Source organism: Protopterus annectens, chromosome 3.part1, assembly GCF_019279795.1.
Source record: "Protopterus annectens isolate FY-2018-M chromosome 3.part1, PAN1.0, whole genome shotgun sequence".
NCBI classification, from domain to species: Eukaryota; Metazoa; Chordata; order Ceratodontiformes; family Protopteridae; genus Protopterus; species Protopterus annectens.
Window position 1 is genome coordinate 1,109,017,905 of NC_056732.1, and position 23,121 is coordinate 1,109,041,025.

A 23,121-nucleotide genomic window follows, 5' to 3' on the forward strand; every position below is an offset into this window, starting at 1 on the left:
TAGCTTATGTTACTGCAACAGTAAGCTAATGATAAACACAGAAATTAATAAGATTATATTACTCCAGCAAGTCAGAAACATATTTAACACTTGATCTATTTCACATGGTTACAGTAAATAAGATTACATAAATTTGACACTAACATATAACAGAATACACAATCTCAGTTTCTGGCATCATATATAGCATTTCAATATGCATTAGTATCTATTATTATGTCCAACATGAGAGTTCTGCAACCATTGCGCTTCAAAGAATTATTCAAAACTAAAAACTGCTGCAACCAGTCAATATTGTTTGATAGGAATTACAGTCCAATTTGGATTACTTTATGACACTGTACAGAATTGGGTACAGGTTCTGTATGGCTGTTTCAATGCTTTGGAACAGTATTCTGCTATACTAACTACTTTAACTTATGCAACAAACTATCTGCGTGCTACAAAGTAAGGTGCAATGCTACAAAAATGAAACTCTCCAAAACTGCCACTTTTTGAACTTCCAAGATGGCTGCACATTGAGCAACAGCTTAATTCTAACTCTCCCAGTATAAAAACAGAAACTCAGCAGAGAAAGCCAATGGACATATACTTCTGGGTAAATTTCAGTAAGTGGCTAGTAATTGCACTGCCTGGATACCACGAAAAAAATACAGATTACCTGAAGGAAAATCAGCTACAAAAGGTGAGGAAAAATCACTGACTAGGAAAACTACTGGAGCTGTTAAGCAAAACCCAGTGCAAGCTTCAGACATGACTTCCAGTAAGGTAGAGGAAAGTATAATACAACTGCACACAGACCTGATTAAAATAAAAGAAACACCGATGGAGTACATCAACTCAAACAACAAAAGGCTGGACAAAAATGGAAGAAGCTTTAAACAGATATTCAGATGAGGTGATACAAATGCAAAAATCAAAGGTCGAAATGAAGAAAAGGCTGGCTGAATTTGAGACTGCACAAAAAGAGATGTTTCAAAAAAATAATAGCATTAAAAGGCAGAGCACACAGGAAAACCTGATATTCTCTGCTGTATCAGAGAAGCTGGAAGGTACTGATGGTATTAATTTTATGAAAGCACAAATATAAGCAACCGGACTGGTACTCCACAGCAGGAATTGTTAATTGAAAGGGCACATTGTGTGTATGCTTCAAACCTGGCTAAGAGAAAGCAACCTAGACTTTTAATAGTAAATATGCAATATTACCAGCAGGAGTTGATTGTGGCAGAAGGACAAAGTACTAAAGGTGGGAACAGAGTATTTGTTGAGAATGACTACTCATTGTACACCGGGCAGGAGGAGAGTAAATTTACTGAATTATTTAGGAAATCTTGAGAAGCAGGCATGAGATTCAAACTGCTGTACCCAGCAATCTTCAAAATAATTTTCCATGGAGAGACAAAATCATTTTTTGATAACGTACATGCTAAGGAGGAAATACAAGTTTGTCCAACAAAACGTGAGCTGTGAAACAAGAGGAGATTCTGCTTCTTGTTCTTCTGGTAAAATAAAGAAAGAACAGTTGTGCAAAATCTTACCATAACCACAGATGTCCTTCTCTTCTCTGTTGCAGTATTCTTTACATATGGTTTGCATTCCTCCAGTCACCGCCACGTCCATCCTATATACAAAAACTTATAGCCACTGCCAGTATGTGGGACGTCGCACAAAGTCAATGAGAACATCAGCCATAAAAGGGATGCCTGCACATACCATCATCTGAATAAGGTAGCCCCATGAGGAAAGTAATCCAAGGCCACAACACAAGCAGTCATCTTAAGAAAGAGCAAGTAGTAGGGGGAAGGTGGGAGGGATAGAATACTGCAACATAGAAGAGAAGGACATCTATGGTTATGGTGAGTTTTTACATAACTGTTCTATGTTGTCCTTCTATAGAATGTTGCAGTATTCTCTACATATGGGAGAGTGCAAAAGCTCAAAAGGAAACCAGGGGAGGAAGGAGTAGAGGAAGACAATACAGAGGCATTTTCCCTATTCCATGCAGAATTGCCCTAGCAAATCCTGCCCTGGATCTGGAGATCGTGTCTAGCTTGTAATATTTTCTAAAAGTATAAATAGAAAACCTAGTAGCATCCTCCAAAATGGAAGGAGTATCTAGACCTTTAGAAAAAGCCCCCAAGGAGGCAACAGATCTGGTACAAGGGGCTTTAACAGAAGATAACAAGGATTTCCCATCAAAGTCCTAACAAAACACAACAGACTTAGAGATTCAAGAAGAGATAGTTTTCTTGAAAACAGGTAAACCCAGAGCCCTGGAATGAAAAGACACAGAGTTGATCAGACATCTTGATGGACTTAGTTTTGTCAAGATAAAATCTGAGTTGTCTATACACATCCAAAAAATGCAGAACCCTCTCACTGGGAGACTGAGGTGAGGGAAAAAGTGGGCAATTGAACAGTCTGACTAAGCGACAACTCATTCACCACTTTGGGTATGAAAGATGCTCTGTTTTTGTGGAAAAGCAAAAAGGTGGGTGAAGCCATCAATGCCTGAATCTCAGAGACCCTTCTAGAAGAAGTTAAAGCTACAAAAAAGTACTGTTTTCCATGTGCAAAACTTCAGAGTACCAGAGACTGCTGGTTCAAAAGGGGTCTGAGTAAGTTCCTCTAAAACACAGTTAAGATCCCGTGGAGGAGGAAATGGTTTTCTGGAAGGTTTCATGTGTAGGATGCCTTTAAGGAAAAGCTTAATTTCTAACCTGGAAGCTAAGGGGGGAGTCAATGGCAAACAGGAAGACATAGCAGAGCAGTGGACTTTGACTGATGAATATGAAAGACGACTACTAAGCAACTCACACAGGTAAGAAAGTACTAAGGGAATGCCTGCAGGCAGGGGCTCCTGTATTCTTCTGTGGCACCAGATAGAAAATCTTTTCCACTTAGAAACTTAAGATTTCCTAGTATTGGGTTTTCTGGCCTCCTGCAAAACCACAAGCACGTCCTTAGAAAAAAGATGTCTAAAAGGGATCAAAAGCTGATCACCCATAAGGTCAACTGCAGAGTTGACAGATGTGGATGAATCAGAGATTCCTTGCCCTGAGTGAGTAAGTTCAACCGGTGAGGTAACTTGTAGCGATGACCCTTGGCTAGTTGCAGAAGAAGGAACCAATGCTGTCTTGGCCAAAAGGGAGTCACTAACAAGAGTTTTGGTGTGTCCTGCAGAATTTTCACCAGGACCTTCTGAATTAGAGGGAGGGGGGAATGCATAAAGAAACATCCCCTTCCATGAGAGAGAGAGAGCGTCCACCTTCCAAGCCTGAGGATGAGGGACCCTGGCACAAAAAAGAGGAAGCTGTCTGATCAGAGGGGAGGCAAAGAGGTCCACTTCTGGATACCCCACTTGTGAAGAAGATCCAGGAACACCTCCCTGTGAACCATCCACTCATGGGAAATTGTTATGGATCTGCTTAGTTCATCTGCCATGGAGTTCTGAGCAGAGGGAAGGCACACAGCATGAAGAATCACTTTGTACTGGATAGCCATTCCCATACTTTGATGGTTAATTGACAAAGAAGGTAAGATTTTGTGTCCCCCTGCTTGTTTATGTAGAAAAGGACCGTAGTATTGTCCTTAAGGATCTCGAGTGCTCCTGGCAAGAATAGAGGATGAAAGGTCTGCAAGGCCAGAATTAGAGCCCTCACCTCTCTGATGTTGAAGTGCTCCATTTGTTGAGAGGGAGACCAAAGACCCTGGACCTTCCTGGAAGCAAAGGCTGCTCTCTAACCTAAGTCTAAGGCATCTGAAAACAGCTGCTGAGTCGGCTGGAATACTTGAAGTGGAAGAACAGGGTTCTGACTGAGTTGCTGCATCCACCAAAGCAACTTTGTTTTCAGGCAGGGAAGAACAGGAATCAAAACATCTAAAGGATGAGCATGCTGGGACCAAGTGGTTTTTAGAAACCACTGGAACTTTCTCATGTGCAATTTTGCAAAAGGCAGCACAGGGATTGTAGAAGCCATAAACCCCAGTAGTCTCAGAAATTCCCTGGCTGTGATGAAAGGAAGAGACAACAGGGACTCCCAAGAACCCTGAGAAAGAAGACTTTCTCTGAAGGCATGAAAACCACTGTCAAGTCTGTTCGGAACCTGCACCCCAGAAAAATGAGATCCTGGGTAGGGATTAGACTGGATTTTTTAAAAATTTACTGAGAATCCTAGGCTCTGCAGAAAGGGAATAGCTAGGGCCAGGTGGTGTTTTAATATATCTGGGCTGCTGGCAAGGAAGGGCAGATCATCCAAATAGGGATAAACCTGGAGCCCTATTACCTTTAGGTAGGCAATGACTGGGGCTAGACACTTTGTGAATACCCTTGGAGAACTGGAGAGATCAAAAAGGCAAGGCAGGGAACTGAAAGTGCAAAGAGCCCACTGAAAAAACTCAAGAATTTCCTGAACTGAGGGTGTATAAGGATATGCAGGTAGGCATCCTTGAGATCCAGAGAGGCTAGGAAGGATTGCGGAGGGACTAGGGGAAGAAGAAATTGCAGAGACAGCATCCTGAAAGAAGGCACCAAGAGGGAGAGGTCTAGAATAGGCCTCCAAGGGCCATCTTTTCTTCACACAAGAAACATCCTAGAGAAGAACCCTTTTCCTTGTTGGTCTGGAGGAACAGCTTGAATGGTGCCTTGGTCTGAGATCTGAGCTAGTATCAGGGGGAACAGATGAAACTGGCTGGATGGGAGCTGAAGAATCCACTGGAAGTGAGAAAGAGTCTTCCAAGTCATAAAGTAACCATTTTGAATGATGGAAATGACCCAGGAGTCCTGAGTGATCTCCATCCACTTTGAAAGGGAAAGAGAGGCGAAGAGGTAAAGGTATATGACTTGGAAGAAACGCTTGGTTGTCACAGAGAACCTGGTCTGGGCAGAAAGGGCTGCTAAGGAGCAGGGGCAGAAACAACAGACTTTGACTGTGGTGGTCTCCTGGTAGACTTCTTTGAACTATGTCCAGATGAGACAGAAGTGGAGGAGTGAGCAGGCTTTCTGACAAAAGGAGTTTTGGCAGGGAAATTCCTATGGAATTTAGGGACTGGGGAAACAAGCATTTCAAACCCTGGAGTTCATTACCCTTTTCTTTCAAGGATTTAAAAAGTTCTACAGCTGCTTTGCCAAAAGGGCTGAGTTAACCAAAGGAGCATCAAGCACTTTGGCCTTTATGTCATCAGGCAGTGACTGAAGGTGTAATCAAGAATGTCTTCTGAGCACAGATGCAGAAGCTGCTGCCTTGGAAGATCCCTCCACAGCATCATAACTACATTTGATGGAATGTCTTGCTACCTGGGAGGAAGCAGACAAAACAGTTAAACTCTGTGCTTTATCCACTGAGTCTAGTAACTGAGAAAGAGCCTGGGAGGCCTGAGTGAGTACAGCCAGAAAGTACCTAGACATGTGTGTCTGGTAATTAATAGCTCTTAATAGCCAATGTAGAAGAAGTGTAAACCTTCTTCACTAATCTTTCCAAAATGTTGCTTTCTTTGTCAGAAAAAGTAGCTTTACAGAAGGAGACATGTGAGAAGATGTGCCAGAAGTAATGGAGACCACAGCATAGTCAGAAGAGGGACACTTAGAAAGAAGCTTACAGTCAATGGACCTTATAAAAATCTGCCAGGCCTTTTAAGGGTTGTGGCCTGGGAATGCAAAAGCATCTAAAAAAGCTGGAAAGACTGCTGGGACTGCTAAGGGGGCAGGGGCTTCCAAATGGAGAAGTTCATAGTATCTTTTTTGCTCCACTTAGACTTGAGAAAAATCCTGTTTAAAGAATTCCCTCATCTTATTAATAGTTTCCCCAAAGGAAAGCTCTTCTATAGAGGAAGCTCACCCATTAGACTCCTCCTCCACAGAGGCATATTCCTGAGGGGAAGGAATCTGGGTGGAGTACATCAAGGAATTTTCATCTGAAGAAGAGTCCTCAGAGTCTGAATCAGGAATCTGATACTCAGCAGCCTACGCAGAAGGGGATACCTGAGACCCAGAAGGCAACACTGGAGACGAGGAAAAGGCAGGCAAGGGGAGTGTAGAAGCAGAAGCTGCAGGACTCAAAAGCCATCAAGGCTTTAATGAAACCTTGCAAAAATGCATCCCAGTCCGATGGAGTGGAAGGAACAGTGGAATGTTTTGTCTTCTGCTTAACAGGTTTATCCTGATGAGGAGAATGCCTAGACATAGGCCTTACACCCAAGGCTTCTTTCGATGGAGGGCAGGAGAGGCTCCCATGTCCTCCAGAACCAGAAGCCATGGTTCCATCAAGCTGTCTGAACCGGACGTCTGCATAGCCTTAGGCATGCCTAAATCCACTCCCTTGATGGCTTCCCCTGAGGTACCCACCCAAGAAGTCAACCCTACCTCCGAACGTACTGCCAGGTTTTCACTAACCTCAAAGGGTACATCTGAGGGAGTAGAGCAGCCAAACAGGATTAGGGCCTAACTTTGCTAACTTTCCTCTTTAAAGACGGCTCAGCTGAAGGACTCCCGGAACCCTCAGTTGGGTCTCCAGCCAGATGTTTAGGTCTCTGATTTTCTAAGTAAAGATTTAAAGCCAACAGACAACTAAGCAACATCTTAGGCACAAAGGCCTGACAGACAGAACAAGAATGATGGTCATCAGTAAGCCCTAAGCAAAACAAGCAAAACTCGTGACTATCCTTATGTGGAAATAGCCTTCCACACCTACACTTGCTCTTCCTGGATGACATTAAAAGCAGCAAAAGACAGTAGCAAGAAAATAAATCCCTTATGGGGTACTTATCTGAAGATGGAAGGTGAACCAATGATATCAGATAGCAAACTGAACGTAAGAGTCAACCTTTCTGAATGGCAGTGAAAAAGTTCTGAGGATGGTATGTGCAGACGTCCCTTTTACTGCTGATGTTTTTAGTGACTTTGTGCAATGTCCCACCTACTGACAGAGGCTATAAGCTTTTGCATATAGGCCAGATGTTGGATCAACTGGTGGAAAACAACCCATATGTAAAGAATACAGCAACATTGAATAGAAGGACATCCCAGAGAAACTGTGCCAGTGAAAATTTTCCATTGTTCTAATGGAGAATGCTAGAGAGAAGGAAAAAAAAAACAAGTGTCAACTAGAAGAATTGAGAGTAAACTGGAAATGAAGCAGAGCCATAATTTGGGAGCTAGAGATAAACAGGAATAAAACTAATAACTTGGAAATTGGCAAATGTGGAAATACAAAGCAATAATTATATTTGTGAAACATGACAGAAGAAGCAAAGATGGAAATAATGGACATTTATGAACTTTGTTAAACTTGTAGGGGACTCTAAAGCATATACTCTACTTCATGCCATTAATGTTTGGAAAATATTTAGAAGAGGGGAAGAGGCGGGAGAAAGTTAACTGCAAGTAAAACAATTTTTTTCTTAATGGTACTATATTAATAGTACATGATTTTCTTTGCATGCTATAAAGTAAAGTTTCTTAGTTATTTTCAAGTGTAATGGGGAATACTAATGTATATAGGTGTTCCTGTTTTTTTTTCTTTCTCCATTCTCTCTTTTTTCTTGTTCAGTTTTAACAAATATAGGCACTGCAATGTGTTAAAAGAAGGAAAATCTCGTTAAAAGCATGACATAGGCAAAATAGTGTGCTTTTTCTCATTCATGCATTGCGGAATGACTGGATTGAGTTCCTTAGCTTGATCTAGTAACAAGTTTTAAAAGAAAACAAGTAAATGAAAAAGAATATTGATTATTATATGGCTTTGTCTAGTAAATAAATGTATGCTTAGCAATTCTGTATCTGGTTCTCATATATCTAGGAGACAATCTGATAAAGAGAAATGACTAGGAGATAATGTTCTCTGAAAGTCTTTTCCCAGCTGAGAGAGCTATAAAGTAAGACAAAACCAGACAACACTTGGTAGAAGTACAGGCTACACCATGCATGGATAACCTTTCTTTTAGGTTAACCCACGTCTGTCAGTTTGGGGCATTTGTTCCTATTAGGAGGGTAAAACATCAATATTTGAACATGTGCATAGTTTTTTGTGTTATTACGTTAATAGGTATTGGGAGTGTGTTTTTTTTTTTTTTTTGAGGGCTTTCGGTAAAATAAAAGGTTTTGTAAGATGTGACATAAGCTCAAATGGATATGACAAGAAACAGCTGTACAAAAGATCAACCTGCCAAACAGTGAATGCAAGTAACACAAAAGCTGGAACTAGACATTTAACAAAAAAGCTGCTATACATAAATGGTATGAATAATACCTTTTTTAAGACAATGATGCTTTCTTTAATGTCATTAAATGTCAATAATCTCACAAATAAATGCAAAAAAAGAAAGTAGCGAACTATATTAAAAATGTTACATCAGACACTTAGAGAAAGGTTTTCAGGATGGTTATTCAGCAGAATATCTGGGGCAAAGAAAAACATCAGTACTTATATTAAATGCAAGAGGAGCTTCAATAGTGACAGGAAAGGATACAAAAGATAATAATGTATTATTTTACATTAGATTTGTAGTAATAAGGGGCTACTGGCAAGGGAGGAGGATTATACTGGCATGTATTTATATTCCACATAAAACTGCTACAATGGAGCTTAAGAAAATTCTGAGAGAAATAATCAGCTTTCAGCAAGGAACACTACTTACAGTTGGGAACTAGAATTTAATTTGCAACAGTGAAGATATGTCTAGGGGCTCAGAAGGGAAACTATAACAAAGGAGGATAGATTTTTGAAGAAATTTATGAAAACATTTGGCATGGAAGATGTGAATTCAGTACTAGGAGTAAGGAGTGAATTTACATATTATTCCCAAGATACAAAAACTGGGCTAGCCTAGACAGGAACATGTGCATTTAAATGAAGGTCTTGATACACACTCAATAGCTAGTTCAGATCATGCACCAGTAATAACTAAAATAAAAATTTACGGTAATGAAATAAAAATGAGACACTGGTGCTTTCCCACTTATCTGCTGAAAAGAGAGGAATTAAAGGAAAGGTAGTGGAAATTACTCAAAGAGTTTTTAGAGAAGATAGAAATTTCTTCTGAAAATATAGACAGGGAGTAGGATAAACTTAAAGTGGAGTTTAAAAATAGGGAACAGGGTGGAAATAAAAGAACGGGAGATACGGTTAAAAAGTAAACAAGAATTATTTAGAGGGACTGACAAATGTTAAAGTATTGTAAAACAGGGGGAATCTCATAGAACAAGAAGATGAGCAACTGCAGAATGCTAAACAGAAAATAAGGAATTACCTCAATAATATACATGAGTTTAGAAAAATTGCTGTTAAGTAACTTTTTTTTTTTTTTTTAAATAATAAATCTACAGCACAAAAACTTTTAGCATAAGACTCGGGCAACAGAAAGGAGAAAGGGCTGTTGCCAAGCTTAGGGAGCCTATAACAAGGAAGATAAGAGATCCTGCAGAAATATTTTGGAAATTCTATAAAAGTCTGTATAAAGTTGAGAAATATGGAAATCAAAAAAAAGGTACAAACAGAAATGTTTATGGAAGAATTAAATATACGAAGATTAGAGGTCTATGAGGCTTAATTACTAAAAGTTAGGATAGGAGGAGATGAGATAAAAACGGTGAGGTACAACCAACCTACAGGGAATTCTCCAGGAACAGATGGTATTCCTGTGGAAGTTTGGAAGCTAGGACGGAAAAGAACTAATAAAAATATGGAAGGTATTTTGTTTGACAGTATTTTAAGAGGAGTAGTACCAATATCCTGGAAGAAAGCGGTGGTAGCTGTAATACCTAAAGAAAGTAAAGATCCATCAGATCCAGCTTCATGCAGGTCCATTTCAATATTAAACCATGATTATAATTTTTTTTGTGTCTATAACGGCTAAAAGAATGGCAAAAGTGATATCAGAAATGTATAGGTATGGATCAATGTGGTGCTTTGGAGGGGAGGTAAACATTTGACAACATTAACAGCACACTGATGATGAAGAAGGAAACAGAATGTAAGAAACTACCACTTGTCGGTGGGTCTTGATGCAGAGAAAGCATTTGACAGAGTAAACTGGGACTTTATGAGCAGGTCAATGGAAGCATTTGCATTCCCTCATAAAATTATAAGGTTGATTAGGAAGGTATAAGGAGGGATCAGAGGTGAAAATTAAAGTGGGAGGGTTCTTCTCTGAAAATGAATGCTTGAGCAGGGGTGTCTTTTCCCCTTTGTTATTTGCATTATATTTTGAACCACTGGCAAAGAAAATAAGGAACTCAGAAATTCAACGATATAATTGGCATGGTAGTCAAGAAAAACTGGCTCTATTTGCAGATGATATTACTTTATATCTGACAAAACCAAAAAAGGACATTACAGTGTTGGGAAACATTTTGAGACAGTTTCAAATCTTTTCAGGATACAAAATTAATGAAGCTACAGCAAAAAAATAGCAATAAATGATGTACCCACATACAAATTAGTTCAGCAATATCCATATTTATGGAGACATAAGATGAAGTATTTAGGAGTACGGATTAAAAATTATTCTGATGTGGCATCTAAGGATATGAGGGAAGAGACTAAACAAAAGATAATATAAAAACTGAAAAATGTTGTTAGCTCGGTTATATGGATATGGAGAGTAAGAAGTAAGCAGTCAAATGTTCAGTCCCTTTAGTCTTATACATAGGTCAGATATATTTTTATCAACCAGAGAAGTTGTGGATAGCAATTAATAAAGAGCTGAAGGATTTTATATGGGTGGGGAAGATGGCAAAAGTCAAGCGGGATAAGATGATTACTCTAATAGAACAAGGTGGGTTGGGATTTCCCCAATCTGAAGGGGTATTCCAGAGCTACACAGTTAAGGCTCCTATAATAGCACAAGCACAAACCTATAATTCAAAGTGGAAAGGGATGATGATGAAACAGGGGAGAAGCTCAAGAAACAAGGAAAGATTGGGATTTTGGATGCATACCTTTAGGGAGAACAACAATAATAATATAGAAAATGATATTCATAAAGTAGCAGAAAGTATTCTAAGAACTAAGCCAACACAAGAATGAAGAAAGGAGATTCTGCCGATAGGGATGACTGTAACTAGGGATGCAGACAACAGGCAAGAGGAGGTGGAATTTATTGGAGAAAAACTGGCAAAGAAGCCAAGGTACTGGGAGCAAATAACAAGAGAATGGAAAGGTAACAGAATGGGAAGATTTCAAGAATTTATTTGGACTGCAGGTTAGAGATTACCTTCCCTGTCATGGACTTATACCAGGGTATATGCAAACAGAAAGAAATGGGGGGGGGGGGTTCGGACTAGCACTGGTAGAGTTTTTACTAGCCTGTATACCAGAAGCTGCTGTTAAAGAAATAACTAGTACAGCATACAAAATATTGCATTATAACTATAAGAATCAATCAGAGGAGGTTAGAAAGGATTGGGAAGACAGACTGGATAATTACTCATAAAGAAACAATTGGGGGTATACATTTGTCTCTCAAATATGTAACAAAATCTAGATGATTTAGGATTTTTACTTGGAATTTTTTACATAGATATTTTCATACCCCTAGTAGACTCTAGAGAATTTTTCCTCAGGTAGACAGCAAATGCTGGAAGTGTGATGGGGAACAAAGAGGTAATTGGAACATATTTCTAGGATTGTAGTAAGTTGGCAGACTTTAGATTCCCTGCAGACTACTCTGTCGGAGATACTGGGTGAGCAAACTGGCATAACTAGTCAAATGATTCTTCTGGGTTACGATACAGACTCGGAATTGCCTAGATATAGTAAGGCCTTGGTGAGTTTAATTATGGTGGCTATCAAAAAAGCAATTACTAGAAAATGGAAATTAAGTATAAACCAACTGTACTAGAAGTAGTGAATATAGTAACAGAGATAAAACAACTGGAATTGAGATATTTAGAAAAGGGTAGGAGTAAATTACATAGGGAAAAGTGGGAACTGTGAGAAGAATGCATACAGTGGAGGAATGAGGTATAAAAGAAGGCAAGATTTGAATGAGCTATGTAAAGTTTGACTGACAGCAATTGGGTAGATTATAAGTGATGTATAATGTTTGCAACTAAAATTATGTTGACACGGTCTGCGATGTAAAATATTTCCAACTAAGACCATGTCAATATGGTCTGTTTTTATTTATATAAATCAAAACAAAAGTATCACAGCAGTCAAACATAAGGGACTTCTCTTTCTCAATGAAAAAGACTTTATTAAAATGTATATGCCATGGTAAAGCGCTTTCATCCTGTAATACCTAGGACTTCATCAGAACTAGTCCCTTGTGTTTGACTGCTGCGATACTTTTGTTTTTGTTACTAGTCTACTTGTATCGCTACACTTTAAGGTTTACTGGTTCATTTATATAAATGTATGACTGCCTATGTCAAAAGTGATAATTTAATAAAGATGCTTCTTGTCAAAAGACTGCCATTTCTCCAAGTCTTGGAAAATGTAAAGTTAGTATATGTATTAAGAGGATTTTAAGTTGAAATGAAACAAAAATTCTCTGCAATCATCAACACAATGCAGAGGCTTTCATTTGCATTTTTAAGCTTAATTTAACTTACCCTAACATCAGTAGCATCCCCATGTCGAATATTGCTTGCCCATGTTGTTGGCTCATTGCTGCTTTCAAAGTAATGAAACACCTTAAGTACTCTCTCCATGGTGCCAGGTGAACGTTCCATGCCAGTACTTAGACGAGACTTTGCACCTGAGCCCTGGGTGTGATTTAGGTTGGGGTCAAGGTAAGCAGCCGCCATATTTTTGCTTGATGCTAGGTGTCTGTCATATTCTGTAAGACATGAAACAACACAATATTACACAGGCTGCACATTACAAACAATAAAAAGTTTTAATCAATCAAATTGTTAGAACTTTTTATTAAAGCCAGTTAATACTTTTTATAATCACTGTCTCTAGCAGCTTATTTTTTCAACTAGCCCTTTAATACCTCAACCCATTAAGTCATGCTACCACCTACTACTGACCGTCACTTGAAGCAGTATAATGTGTCGTCCCAATTCCATGCCAAGTCTTTGAGGTAGGATATTCATTCCACTTGGAAAGACAGTTATTAGTACTATAAGCAAAGACACAAAGGTGCTAAACCAGTGCTCTACATTTGATAAATTATAACTTATAACTTAACTATAACGCATACCCCAGTGTTTCTAAATATGCTCCACCTGAGATTAACCCATCACTTAAAAATATAGCTATCAAGTAAGGAAACTGTTTTATCCCCCCCTCACACACACAACATTTTATTGCAACTTTTTTATAAAAAAGTTCAAATGGTAACAATTTCAAACAAGAATAAAAAATAAAAATACAATGGACAGCATCCAACTATGCACAATATTTACAAACGTACTATATAAACAGCTTCAAGAAACATTTATATAGAATAAAGAATTAATAATGCTGTTTTATACCTCAGTTGGTTTTCTCAGTACAAATTTCAGATTTTTGGTTAAGTCAACACCGATTTTCCACTGACAGCAGAAGACGGTGTATCATGTTAGCGCATAGGCTAGAATACAGAAGTATTCAATTATGAAACTTTTTCAAAAGTTATCTGAAATATGTGAAATGCAAAGAAGACTAGACTCAAGGGATCAAATTATAAGTTTTTTCTGTTTACAGTACATATTCAAAAACCTAGTTTTCCCTAGTTCTAAGACAGCTGTGTAAAACATCACCAATATGAAGATTTGTAATTTAAACAGGTGAATATTCCCGACTACTTAAAGACATACTGGTAAAAGACAATTATTCAAACATACTGACATGAGGGGTGGGATGGGAGTAGATCAAGTCTGCACATGCCCAGTATGTAATAATGCAAACTTGGTTAAAGTTTTATCTTCACTGTTTATGGTTAGTTAACAGACTTACTCAATACTAAGCAAAGTACGTTAACAGAGGGGACTCTGGAAAAAAAGCTCTGCAAGTATGCAGCATATGTAAATATGCCATGTGGCTGTATCAATGTGGGTAATAATAGGGGAAGCTCCTTTCTCCCAAAATATGGAAAACCCAGAGCTGCTTACAAGGAAGGGGTGAGGTCCTTATAATGGGAATGTGAGGTACTTTGCAACATTTAAAAGGCAACTTAAACCCTTTATTAAACACTTTCAAGTATGTGCTCCATTACTGTTTTTGGCTACATTTGGTCCCTGTACATAAAGGACTGGATCACTAAACGTTTGTTATAATCTCATTAAAATTTCTATAAATTCAGCTGGGACAAATACCCATAACTTATCCTTAGATTGTGCACCAAGTTAAAAGGCAAAGGAGCGACTACAGCTTATATTTTAAAGAAAAATGTCTTCTGTCACAACACTTAAAAAAAAAAAAAAAAAAAAAAAAAAATGAAAAATCTCATTTTAGTATAAACACACACAGCTTTGTTATGCTGAATTTGCAACACTACAGATTTACATTCATCACTCTGAAGACAAACAGGTAAATTTTTACTAACCAATGAGCAGTAACAAATGAGTACACATACATGTGCACAGTGACAATTCCAGATGGCAAAGCTGGCTTATAAGGTAAGGCAGGGGAAACGAGCCAAAATAACCTAGTGTAAAACATCAAAACAGAAAAATTTAAGATGATAGCTTGTAAGTATGCAATGAAAATATAGGTCACCTGCACAGTACCAATACAAGACAGTGTAAACCAAAGTGGCATCATTCAGGCCAGAGTAGGTGTAAGAAGGAAAATAGTGGGAAAAGTGTATTAGTGCCAGGCTGCTGGCACAAAAAGGGCTGAAATAATATAAAATTATATGAAAGTGGATGGGAGTTGTGAAGACATCACACACAGGGTGGTAATACAAAAGTCTGAAAACAAAAGTTAATAATCTACATAAGATGTTCAATACTTTTACTGTAAGCAGGAAGTTGAGTGACCCTAAAGTAAGGGAGAAGGTAGTGATTCTTCGCTAAGGCAGATACAGCTGCACAAAAGCTGAATCAGAGATAGTCAAAGCTTTAACTGTAAGCAGGAAGGTGGATGACCATAGAGCAGTGGAGTTAACCGAAGTGCATTGCCAAGTCAGAACTACTCACATAATTTATATTTATTTGCATTTGTTTAGTGGAAAAGTCTGGCTGGGCCACGACAGACCTCTTTTCAGCAAAACACTGATGAGAAAAGCTCCACAGTTACGTTACAATAAAGAAAATTAGGAACTAAGGAAGTATAAAAGAAGTTATATACTTACTTTAACATTCCATCTGTGTTGTCTATCTTCATTTATCCTTGACAGATGGTTTGGTTCTGATATCGGAACTGACTCGGCCATTACTACAGCTTGCGCCAGCCAAAAACTCTCACGCTTCACCTCTACCCACAATCCCTCTCTCACAATTACCTCAGATCGAGTTTGCAGAGAAAGTAAAGATAGTAGAAAAGGAAGACCAAATGGAAGCCATATCTACTATGCTTGAAAAATAATAACAATTCAAGGATATAGAGTCTGCTCCACCAAAAAAACAAATCTTTACAGGGTGCGTGATGGAGGGAGGGGAGTCAAATATGAATGAAGACAGACAACACAGATAGAGCATTATGGTAAGTACATAACTTCTTTATCTGATGTTGTCAATCTTCATTTTATCCTTGACAGATGGGAGAGAGTCCCCAGCTACCTAAGATCTTGGGAGGACTTCATGGAAGGATATTCCTGAACACCATCAAACCAAAAGACGACTGGCTTACCCAACTTTGCACTGGAAAAGGAAAAACAGTTGGTCACATTTTCAAATGTCTTTTGTTCTATAAAGATAGTAACGTAATTGTCTGTGAATGTCTAGTAAATGTAAGAAATATTCACCTTTGTCGGAAATGTTTGGAAAGAAAACTGGTAAATTACTTGATTGGTGTTAGACTACCTTGGCTAGAAAGGAGGGGTTTGTTCGTAAAGAAACTCTTTGTGGTAAATCAGAAAAGGAGGTTTACATGAAAAGGCCTGGACTTCTGAAAGCCTAGTGGCAGAGGTTATAACTACCAAAAACAGTGTCTTCCAAGACAAAAAAATTCAAATCAAATTCCACAGAGGGTTCAAAAGGAGAATATACTATGGCCTGTAACACTAAGTTTAGATCCAAAGGCAGAGTCAGTCTAGCAGTTTTTGAATTTCTTGCACTGCTGAATCCCTTTGACTGGGAAGAACATTGGGGATTTTTTTTTGTGTGCAGGGGGAGGATGGGAAAAGGGAATGATGCAGCCTTTGGATACAATCCATTGCACAGAGGAATCTGTTATGTTTAGCCAGGTGTTTAGGTGCAAGGACAAGTGTCCCCTGACTGCCTCCAGAGGAAGACAATTGGGCCTCCATTCAGGAGCTCTGAAAGGGCTTACCTGGAAAGGAATCCCTGAAGCCCTGGTTCTGTGGACTACCTCTGCTGCGAGGGCAGCATCTTCCATTTTGGTTCCCCCCTCTGCCCCTGAGGGAACTGCCTCCACATGCGACTTGGAAAGGCCCTTGGGATTTTGTGAACCACATCTTTCCACCACTCCTCTGGTTCCTAGAAAAAGACCTTTGGGTGGTGGAGAAATGTATGCCCACTGCAGAAAGGGTCTTACCATCCTTCCCACACCTGGATAAAGTCTCTCTTACTTTTGGGCCAAACAATGATGTTCCATCAAAAGGAGCATTGACGACTGAAAACTTTTATGGTTCCGCAAAGTCACATAAGAACATCCAGGTGTCTCTCCTTATGGCTATGCCTGCACCCACTGCTCTGGACGTCCTTTCGGATGTATGCGTGATTAGCTTCACAGATGAATTAGACACAGACTCCAGGGTGGCTAGTTGAGAAGTCACTATTTCTTGGACTCCCTCAGCCACAGCTCCTGCCAGAGTATCTGACAATTCCTTGATCAGATCCCTTTGAACTCTTGTAAACTGTGCCAAGAAGTAAAAAGACATTAGAGCGAAGGTCGATGAAGTACCCGCTTCCCAAATCTATCCATAGCCCGAGACTCGCTATTGGGCAGATGGACAGATGAACTCTCCTCAGAGAGTTCCTTTTTTGTGGCGGCAAGTGTAACCATGGCATCCACTGCTAACCCCTTGGCCCAGAACTGTTTAGCTTCAGGGACAGACCATATTTTGTCAGATCTCTTGGGAATGGATTTGATGTTGTCCGGAGCCTTCTACACCTGCTATGAAATCAGCTGAATGAGTTCATCAGTGGGTGGGGTCACCCAAGAGGTAGACAGGCAAGTGCCAAAAGCCTGCAAATAAACAGGCTCCTCCGAGGAAGGGTTTTGGGACTTCCAGCCACCCTTTTGCTTTAAAATTTCTAGGATGTCTCCAAAGGTGACCTCTTCAGGTGATAACCATGGGGACCCTTCCCTCTCATCAAAATGTGTCTCTTCGGTGACTGATTCCTGAGGGGAATCTAAGTGCTTCCTCTTGCACTTCTTTTTCTGAAGGACCTCCTCAATGGAATAATCTGGGGAGGTGTCATCTTCTGACAAACCTGAGACTTCAGCACCCACTGTCCCAGTAGAGAGACAGGTGGAATAACAGAGTCAGAGGGGAAAACCTAATCTGAAGAGGAAGGTATCGACTGAATCACTTTTAGGGACAAGGGCCTCTCCATCACCTCTAAGGCTGCCCCCCCCCCCCAAAGAGGGAAGGGAGCCTGGAACAGAGATAGACTGCCTCAGGACTGGGGTTACTTCCCACTCCAAAGAACTGACCCTCGAGACGGAAGCTGGAGCTGAACTAATTCAAGCTGAACTCCAAGGAGCAGGGACGGCTCCAAAAAACCTGGCGTCGAATCTTGCCCTCCCCAGAACCAACAGGGTAGCTATAGTTCTGAGAGGTCTCCGGTTCCGAAGCCACCGAAGAGCACAGGGGGATTATTGGTTTCAAAGATGTGAAATTTCAGGTAACATTACAGTCAGTACTGGGAGATTCAGAACAGAAAACTCTAAGGCCTCGGAGGAGGTCAGAGGAGGAATGGTCAACAGGGTGAAAGAAGGTTCGGTTCCAAGACCCGAAGGAGTCGGACCCAAAAGGGGGCCTGACAGTCCTCTAGCCCACAAGATTTTATTCACAAGTCTCTCCACATTGACCTCAAAGACTTTTGGTTGAGTGGATCAATGACGTGGAAGGAGATTTAGGCCTCTGAAGAAAAAAGTACAGTTTTGTACCTACCATAAATGTAGATGTTCGAAGATCCACATTGCTGCAGTCCTAACACTTGGGTAGTCCGCTGTCCTCATATCAGAGTCAAGGCAAGGCATTTGACTGACATCAGAACGTCAGGGTACAAATGCGCATGACATCCTCAGTCTTTTCTTGCCCCAGATGTCAGAAGACCCTAAAAAGAAAGGTCAAAACCCATAGACAACAACTAAACAACCAACCAGCCTAACACCAAAAATATGTACAATATATACAATATACACAATATACCTCAGATGGATAACCCAACCCACACAACCACCTCAAACTACAGAGGGGAAGGAGGAGGACTGCAGCAATGTGGATCTTGAACATCTACATTTATGGTAGGTACAAAACTGTACTATGTTCTTCATCTCACATTGCTGCAGTCCTAACACTTGGGTAGAATCCCAAAGCAGAGGTAAGGGAGGATGGCTAAACTATAATGAAGCAGGAGCTGCCAAAATGCCCTGCAACACAGCAGTGGCAAAACCAGCCCTGGATTTAGAGTATAGTGGAAGGTGGTAATGCCTAGAGAAGGTATGCACTGAACTCCAAGTGGCTGCCTCCAGAATATCCTTAGTTGCCACCCCTAAAAAGCTGTTGAAGTGGCAGTAGCCCTAGTGGAATGAGGCCTAATCCCAGCTGGAATCTCTTTGCCATGATGGGAATAACAGAAAGCAATGCAAAATCCAATCCACTTAGAAATAGTTTGTTTTGACACGGCTTGCCCTGAGAGCACAAAGCAAAAGAAACTAATAACTGCTGAGATTGTCTGAACCCTTTAGTTCTGTCCAAGTAATATCGCAACTGCCTGTGTACATCTAAAGTGTGCAAAATCTTTTCCCCTTTATTTTGGGGATTTGCATAGAAAGTAGGCAAATGAATAGTTTGGTTTAAAGCCACACTAGAAACCACTTTAGGCATAAAGGAAGGATTAGAAGATACCCTATCCTTATGGAAAATTAAGAAAGGCTCAACTGCCATAAGGGCCTGCAATTCAGAAACCCTTCTTGCAGAGGTAATGGCCAACAAAAAAGCAGTCTTCCATGACAAATATTTCAACTCAGCAGTAGCTGCAGGCTCAAAAGGTTGTAGAGTGAGTTTCTCCAACACAAAATTGAGATCCCAAGCAGGAGTAGGAGCCCGGGTCTTATATTCTTTGCCCCTCTAAGAAACTGCTTGAACAAAGGATGAGAAAACAATGGTGGGTCACAGTCGAATTGCTGCAGCATGAATCTTAATAGAAGAGAAGGACAAACCTTTGTCTAACAACTCAGTAAGATATTGAAGAGCCACACTTAAATCAGGCTCAGAAACATCCAAATCCTTAGCTGCACTCCAAAACAAAAATCTTCCATTTATCTGCGTACACTTTCCTTGTACTAGGCCTTCTAGCTTCCAAAATCACATTCAAAACTTGTTGTGGAAGTTGAGACCCTCTATGGTTTAAAACAGAATATGCCAGGCTGTTAGGTGAAGAGAGTGAAGTTTGACATTGAGCAAATGACTGTCCTCCTGGGACAACAGATGTGGAATCAAAGGCAAAGTCCATGGAGGCTTCCGTACTAGACTTCTCAGTAATGGGTACCAGTGCTGTCGAGGCCAATCTGGAGCTATCAAAATCATCCTTGGCTTGTCCTGTCTGACCTTCAGAAGTACCTTTGGGAGGAGAGGCAGAGGTGGAAAGGCATACACATGAAGATTTTTCCAACTGAAAGAAAGAGCATCCACTTTCCAAGCTGTGGGATGAAACCTCTTTGTGCAAAACTTTGGCAGCTGGTGGTTTAGTGGAGAAGCGAACAGATCTATGTCTGGAGTTCCCAGGACACTGTCAATTTCTGAAATACATGAAGATCCAGTTTCCACTGTGGGGATCCATGATTTGTCTGCTTAACACATCTGCTAAGGAGTTCTGTGCTCCCGGCAGAAACCTTGCCTGAAGACTTAGTTGTAAACTGAGAGCAGTCTCCCACAAAATCATTGCTTGCCTGCATAGAGGATAAGAATGAGTTCCCCTTGCTTGTTGATGTACCACATGACAGTTGTGTTGTCTGTTAGAATCAACACCTGCCCTGGAAGAAGTAAATCCTTGAAAGCTATTAATGCAAACTGGACTGCTAACATCTCCTTCAAGTTGATATGTAGATGCTGTAGTCTGACAGGCCACTTGTCTTGTATCCACTTTCCATTTAGATGAGCTCCCCAAGCTTTGTCCGAGGCATCTGTCGTTAAAATTTGACTCGCCTCTGGCCGGGTCACAGAGAGTCCCTTGTTTAGGTGACATTCCTGAGCCCACCACAAAAATTCCTTTTGAATGCAAGGTATTATTTGAATGACAGTGTCCAGATCCTGGCAGTGCTGTGTCCATACATTTTTGAGATACCATTGCAACTTCCTCATATGCAGTTTGGCATTGGGAAGCGCCAGAATACAAGATGCCATGAACCCTAAGGCTTGAAGGACTGTCCTTGCAGTCAGCCTGGACTGAAGAGATAGATGATGGAAGTAAAGGGAAAGATTCTTTTGTTTGTCCGGGGTTAGAAAGGCCATCTGGGATGCTGTATTCAGTCTTACACCCAGAAAGCACATGTCTTGAGAGGGTACTAGACTGGACTTTATTTCGCTCACAGAATACCCCAGGCATCTTAGCACTGCTATCACATATTCCAAATGACGAGCTCTTCCCTTCCTTGAGCCAGAATCAGGCAATCGTCCAAATAAGGATAGATTTGTATTCCTTTCAGCCTGAAGAAAGCTATCACTGGAGCCAGAACTTTCGTAAATACTCTGGGCGCAGTAGATAAGCCAAAGGGCAATGCAGAGAACTGATAGTGAGAAGTCCCAGTCCTAAACGCAGATACTTCCTGCAACTTAGCTTGATAGGAACATGAAGGTAAGCCTCCTTGAGATCCAATGTTGCCATCCAATGATCCTTGCCCAGCAGAGGTAAAAGCTGTTGCAACGTCAACATTTTGAACTTGGGAATGTCCAGATAAGTGTTGAGGATAGATAAATCCAAAATTGGTCTCCACGTGTTCCCTCTTTTTGGTACAAGGAACAGGCGAGAATAAAATCCTAGGCCCCTTTCTGGTATAGGAACCGGCTGTATGGCCCCTATTTGGAGTAACAGAGAAATTTGCTTGTGAGCCTCTATTCTTTGTTGAGGAGGAATGTCTGGCATGCCTTTGAAAGGAGGCAAGGTATGGAAATAAAACCTGTAACCGTGATGTATGATATCCAATACCCATCTGTCTTGGGTAATCAAACTCCAATTTTCTTTGAAAAGTGCCAACCTTCCTCCCAAAGGTGCTGCCAGCCGAGAAGGTTCTGGCAGCGGAAAAGGTAAGTCATTGGGTCTGTTTACTTAAAGGACTGACCCCTGCCCTCACCGAAGACTGTGCAGGAGAACTCCTTGTTCTAGGCCTGAAAGAGCCCTGACCTCTGCCCCTGCCACGTCTAGATCTACCCCTAGACTGGGAATCATAAGAAGGATACGTCCACCCCTTAGTAGGCCAATTTCTACTAAACTTTGGAGGCTGAACCTGCAAAAAATCTTTAACAGTCTGCATAGACTTAGCCTTGTCTTCCATTTTTTTTAAAACTGCCTCAACAGGAGAACCAAACAAGACATCAGATTGCAAAGGGGCATCCAAAATCCTAGTTTTAACATGGTCAGATAAATTTTGATCCCTCAGCCAGGCATGCCTGCGAAGAACTGACCCAGTGGCAGCCACCGGCCTGTACAGCATCAAAACCACATTGCAAAGAATGCTTACCCACCTGTTCAGAAACATGCACTAAATCTTGTAACTCTTTACAATCAATACCTTCCAGAGCATCAACCTTAGATTTCAACTGTGAAAGGAGATAATTTTGATATTTCAACATGTGAAACTGGCAATTCAAAGCTCTCATGGCTAGAGTGGAAGAAGTATAAACTTTCTTTCCCCATCTATCCAAGGCCCTGGCCTCTTTATCTGCAGGAACCGGATTCTTGACAACAGAAGCCTTAACACCCTTAGGCCCCTGGCTAACAGTTTCTGGGTCTGCCTTAGGACTCTTAAGATACTTATGATCTTCAGGCACCCGGTAATACCTATCAGGTTTAACAGGAGCAGGAGGCAAAGAATCAGGATTAAGAGAAGCCTCTGCAAACACATCTTCCACCACATTCAGAACAGGAGGTATAGCCAAAGGCCTATGCTGGGGTAAAACAAAATTCCCTAAGCCTTTTCCTGGAATCAGAGAAGTCCTGACCTTCCCATTTAAAATGCTCTCTCATGGAGTGAAGGGTCTCTGAAAAGAAAAATCCTCAGGAGGAGAAGCAGAAGGAGTAGAATCATCCACATCAGAATCAGAATAATGAGAATACTCCTGCAAGTCTTCAGCGAAGACTCAGACACATCCGAAACCTGCTCATAATCCCCAACACTGGTTCCATCCTAGGCCTCTTATCAGGAGGGGCATAGAGCCTCTAATTAAAGTAATTAAATCTTCTGCCATTTTAAGCATGTGCTTCTTGGGCACAGAACCTGAAGAACTAGGAGTGACACCCACAGAAGCTAAACTAGACCTGCCTCTAGGAGAAGTCTTGGAAGCAGAAGAGAGGGCCTAGACACCTTAGGAAGGGAGGGGAGTACAGATATCTGAGAAGCCCCTACAGCCTGACCTGCCTCCTGGGAGGCCACATCCTGTAAAATCAAAGTTTCTCCCTGGGACTCCAGAGAGGCCTCCGGAACCACCGGTTCCACTGACGCTCTAAAGAACGGGCGTCCGGTTCGGACGACTCCTCTAACCTAGGTTTAACTGCCTTGTCCTTGCGCTTCTTTGAGGTGCATCCAACGGCATATTGTAATTGCACTGCTTCCCAAAGACCAACCTGGCACAATCCAACCTATGCTTTATAGTGCGTTTATTAAACCTAGCACA

At 40.7% G+C, this 23,121-nt stretch overlaps 1 protein-coding gene across 11 annotated transcripts in view; it reads right to left on the bottom strand.

Moving 5' to 3' along the window:
• Positions 1-23,121, bottom strand: part of PTK2 (protein tyrosine kinase 2) — a 4,250,095-nt gene that overhangs the window by 3,122,899 nt on the left and 1,104,075 nt on the right. For all 11 annotated transcript variants that reach the window (XM_044067250.1, XM_044067257.1, XM_044067247.1 and 8 more), the window contains one exon: positions 12,557-12,783. In XM_044067250.1, coding sequence (XP_043923185.1) covers positions 12,557-12,783 — 227 coding nt within the window. The remainder of the gene's footprint in view (positions 1-12,556; positions 12,784-23,121) is intronic.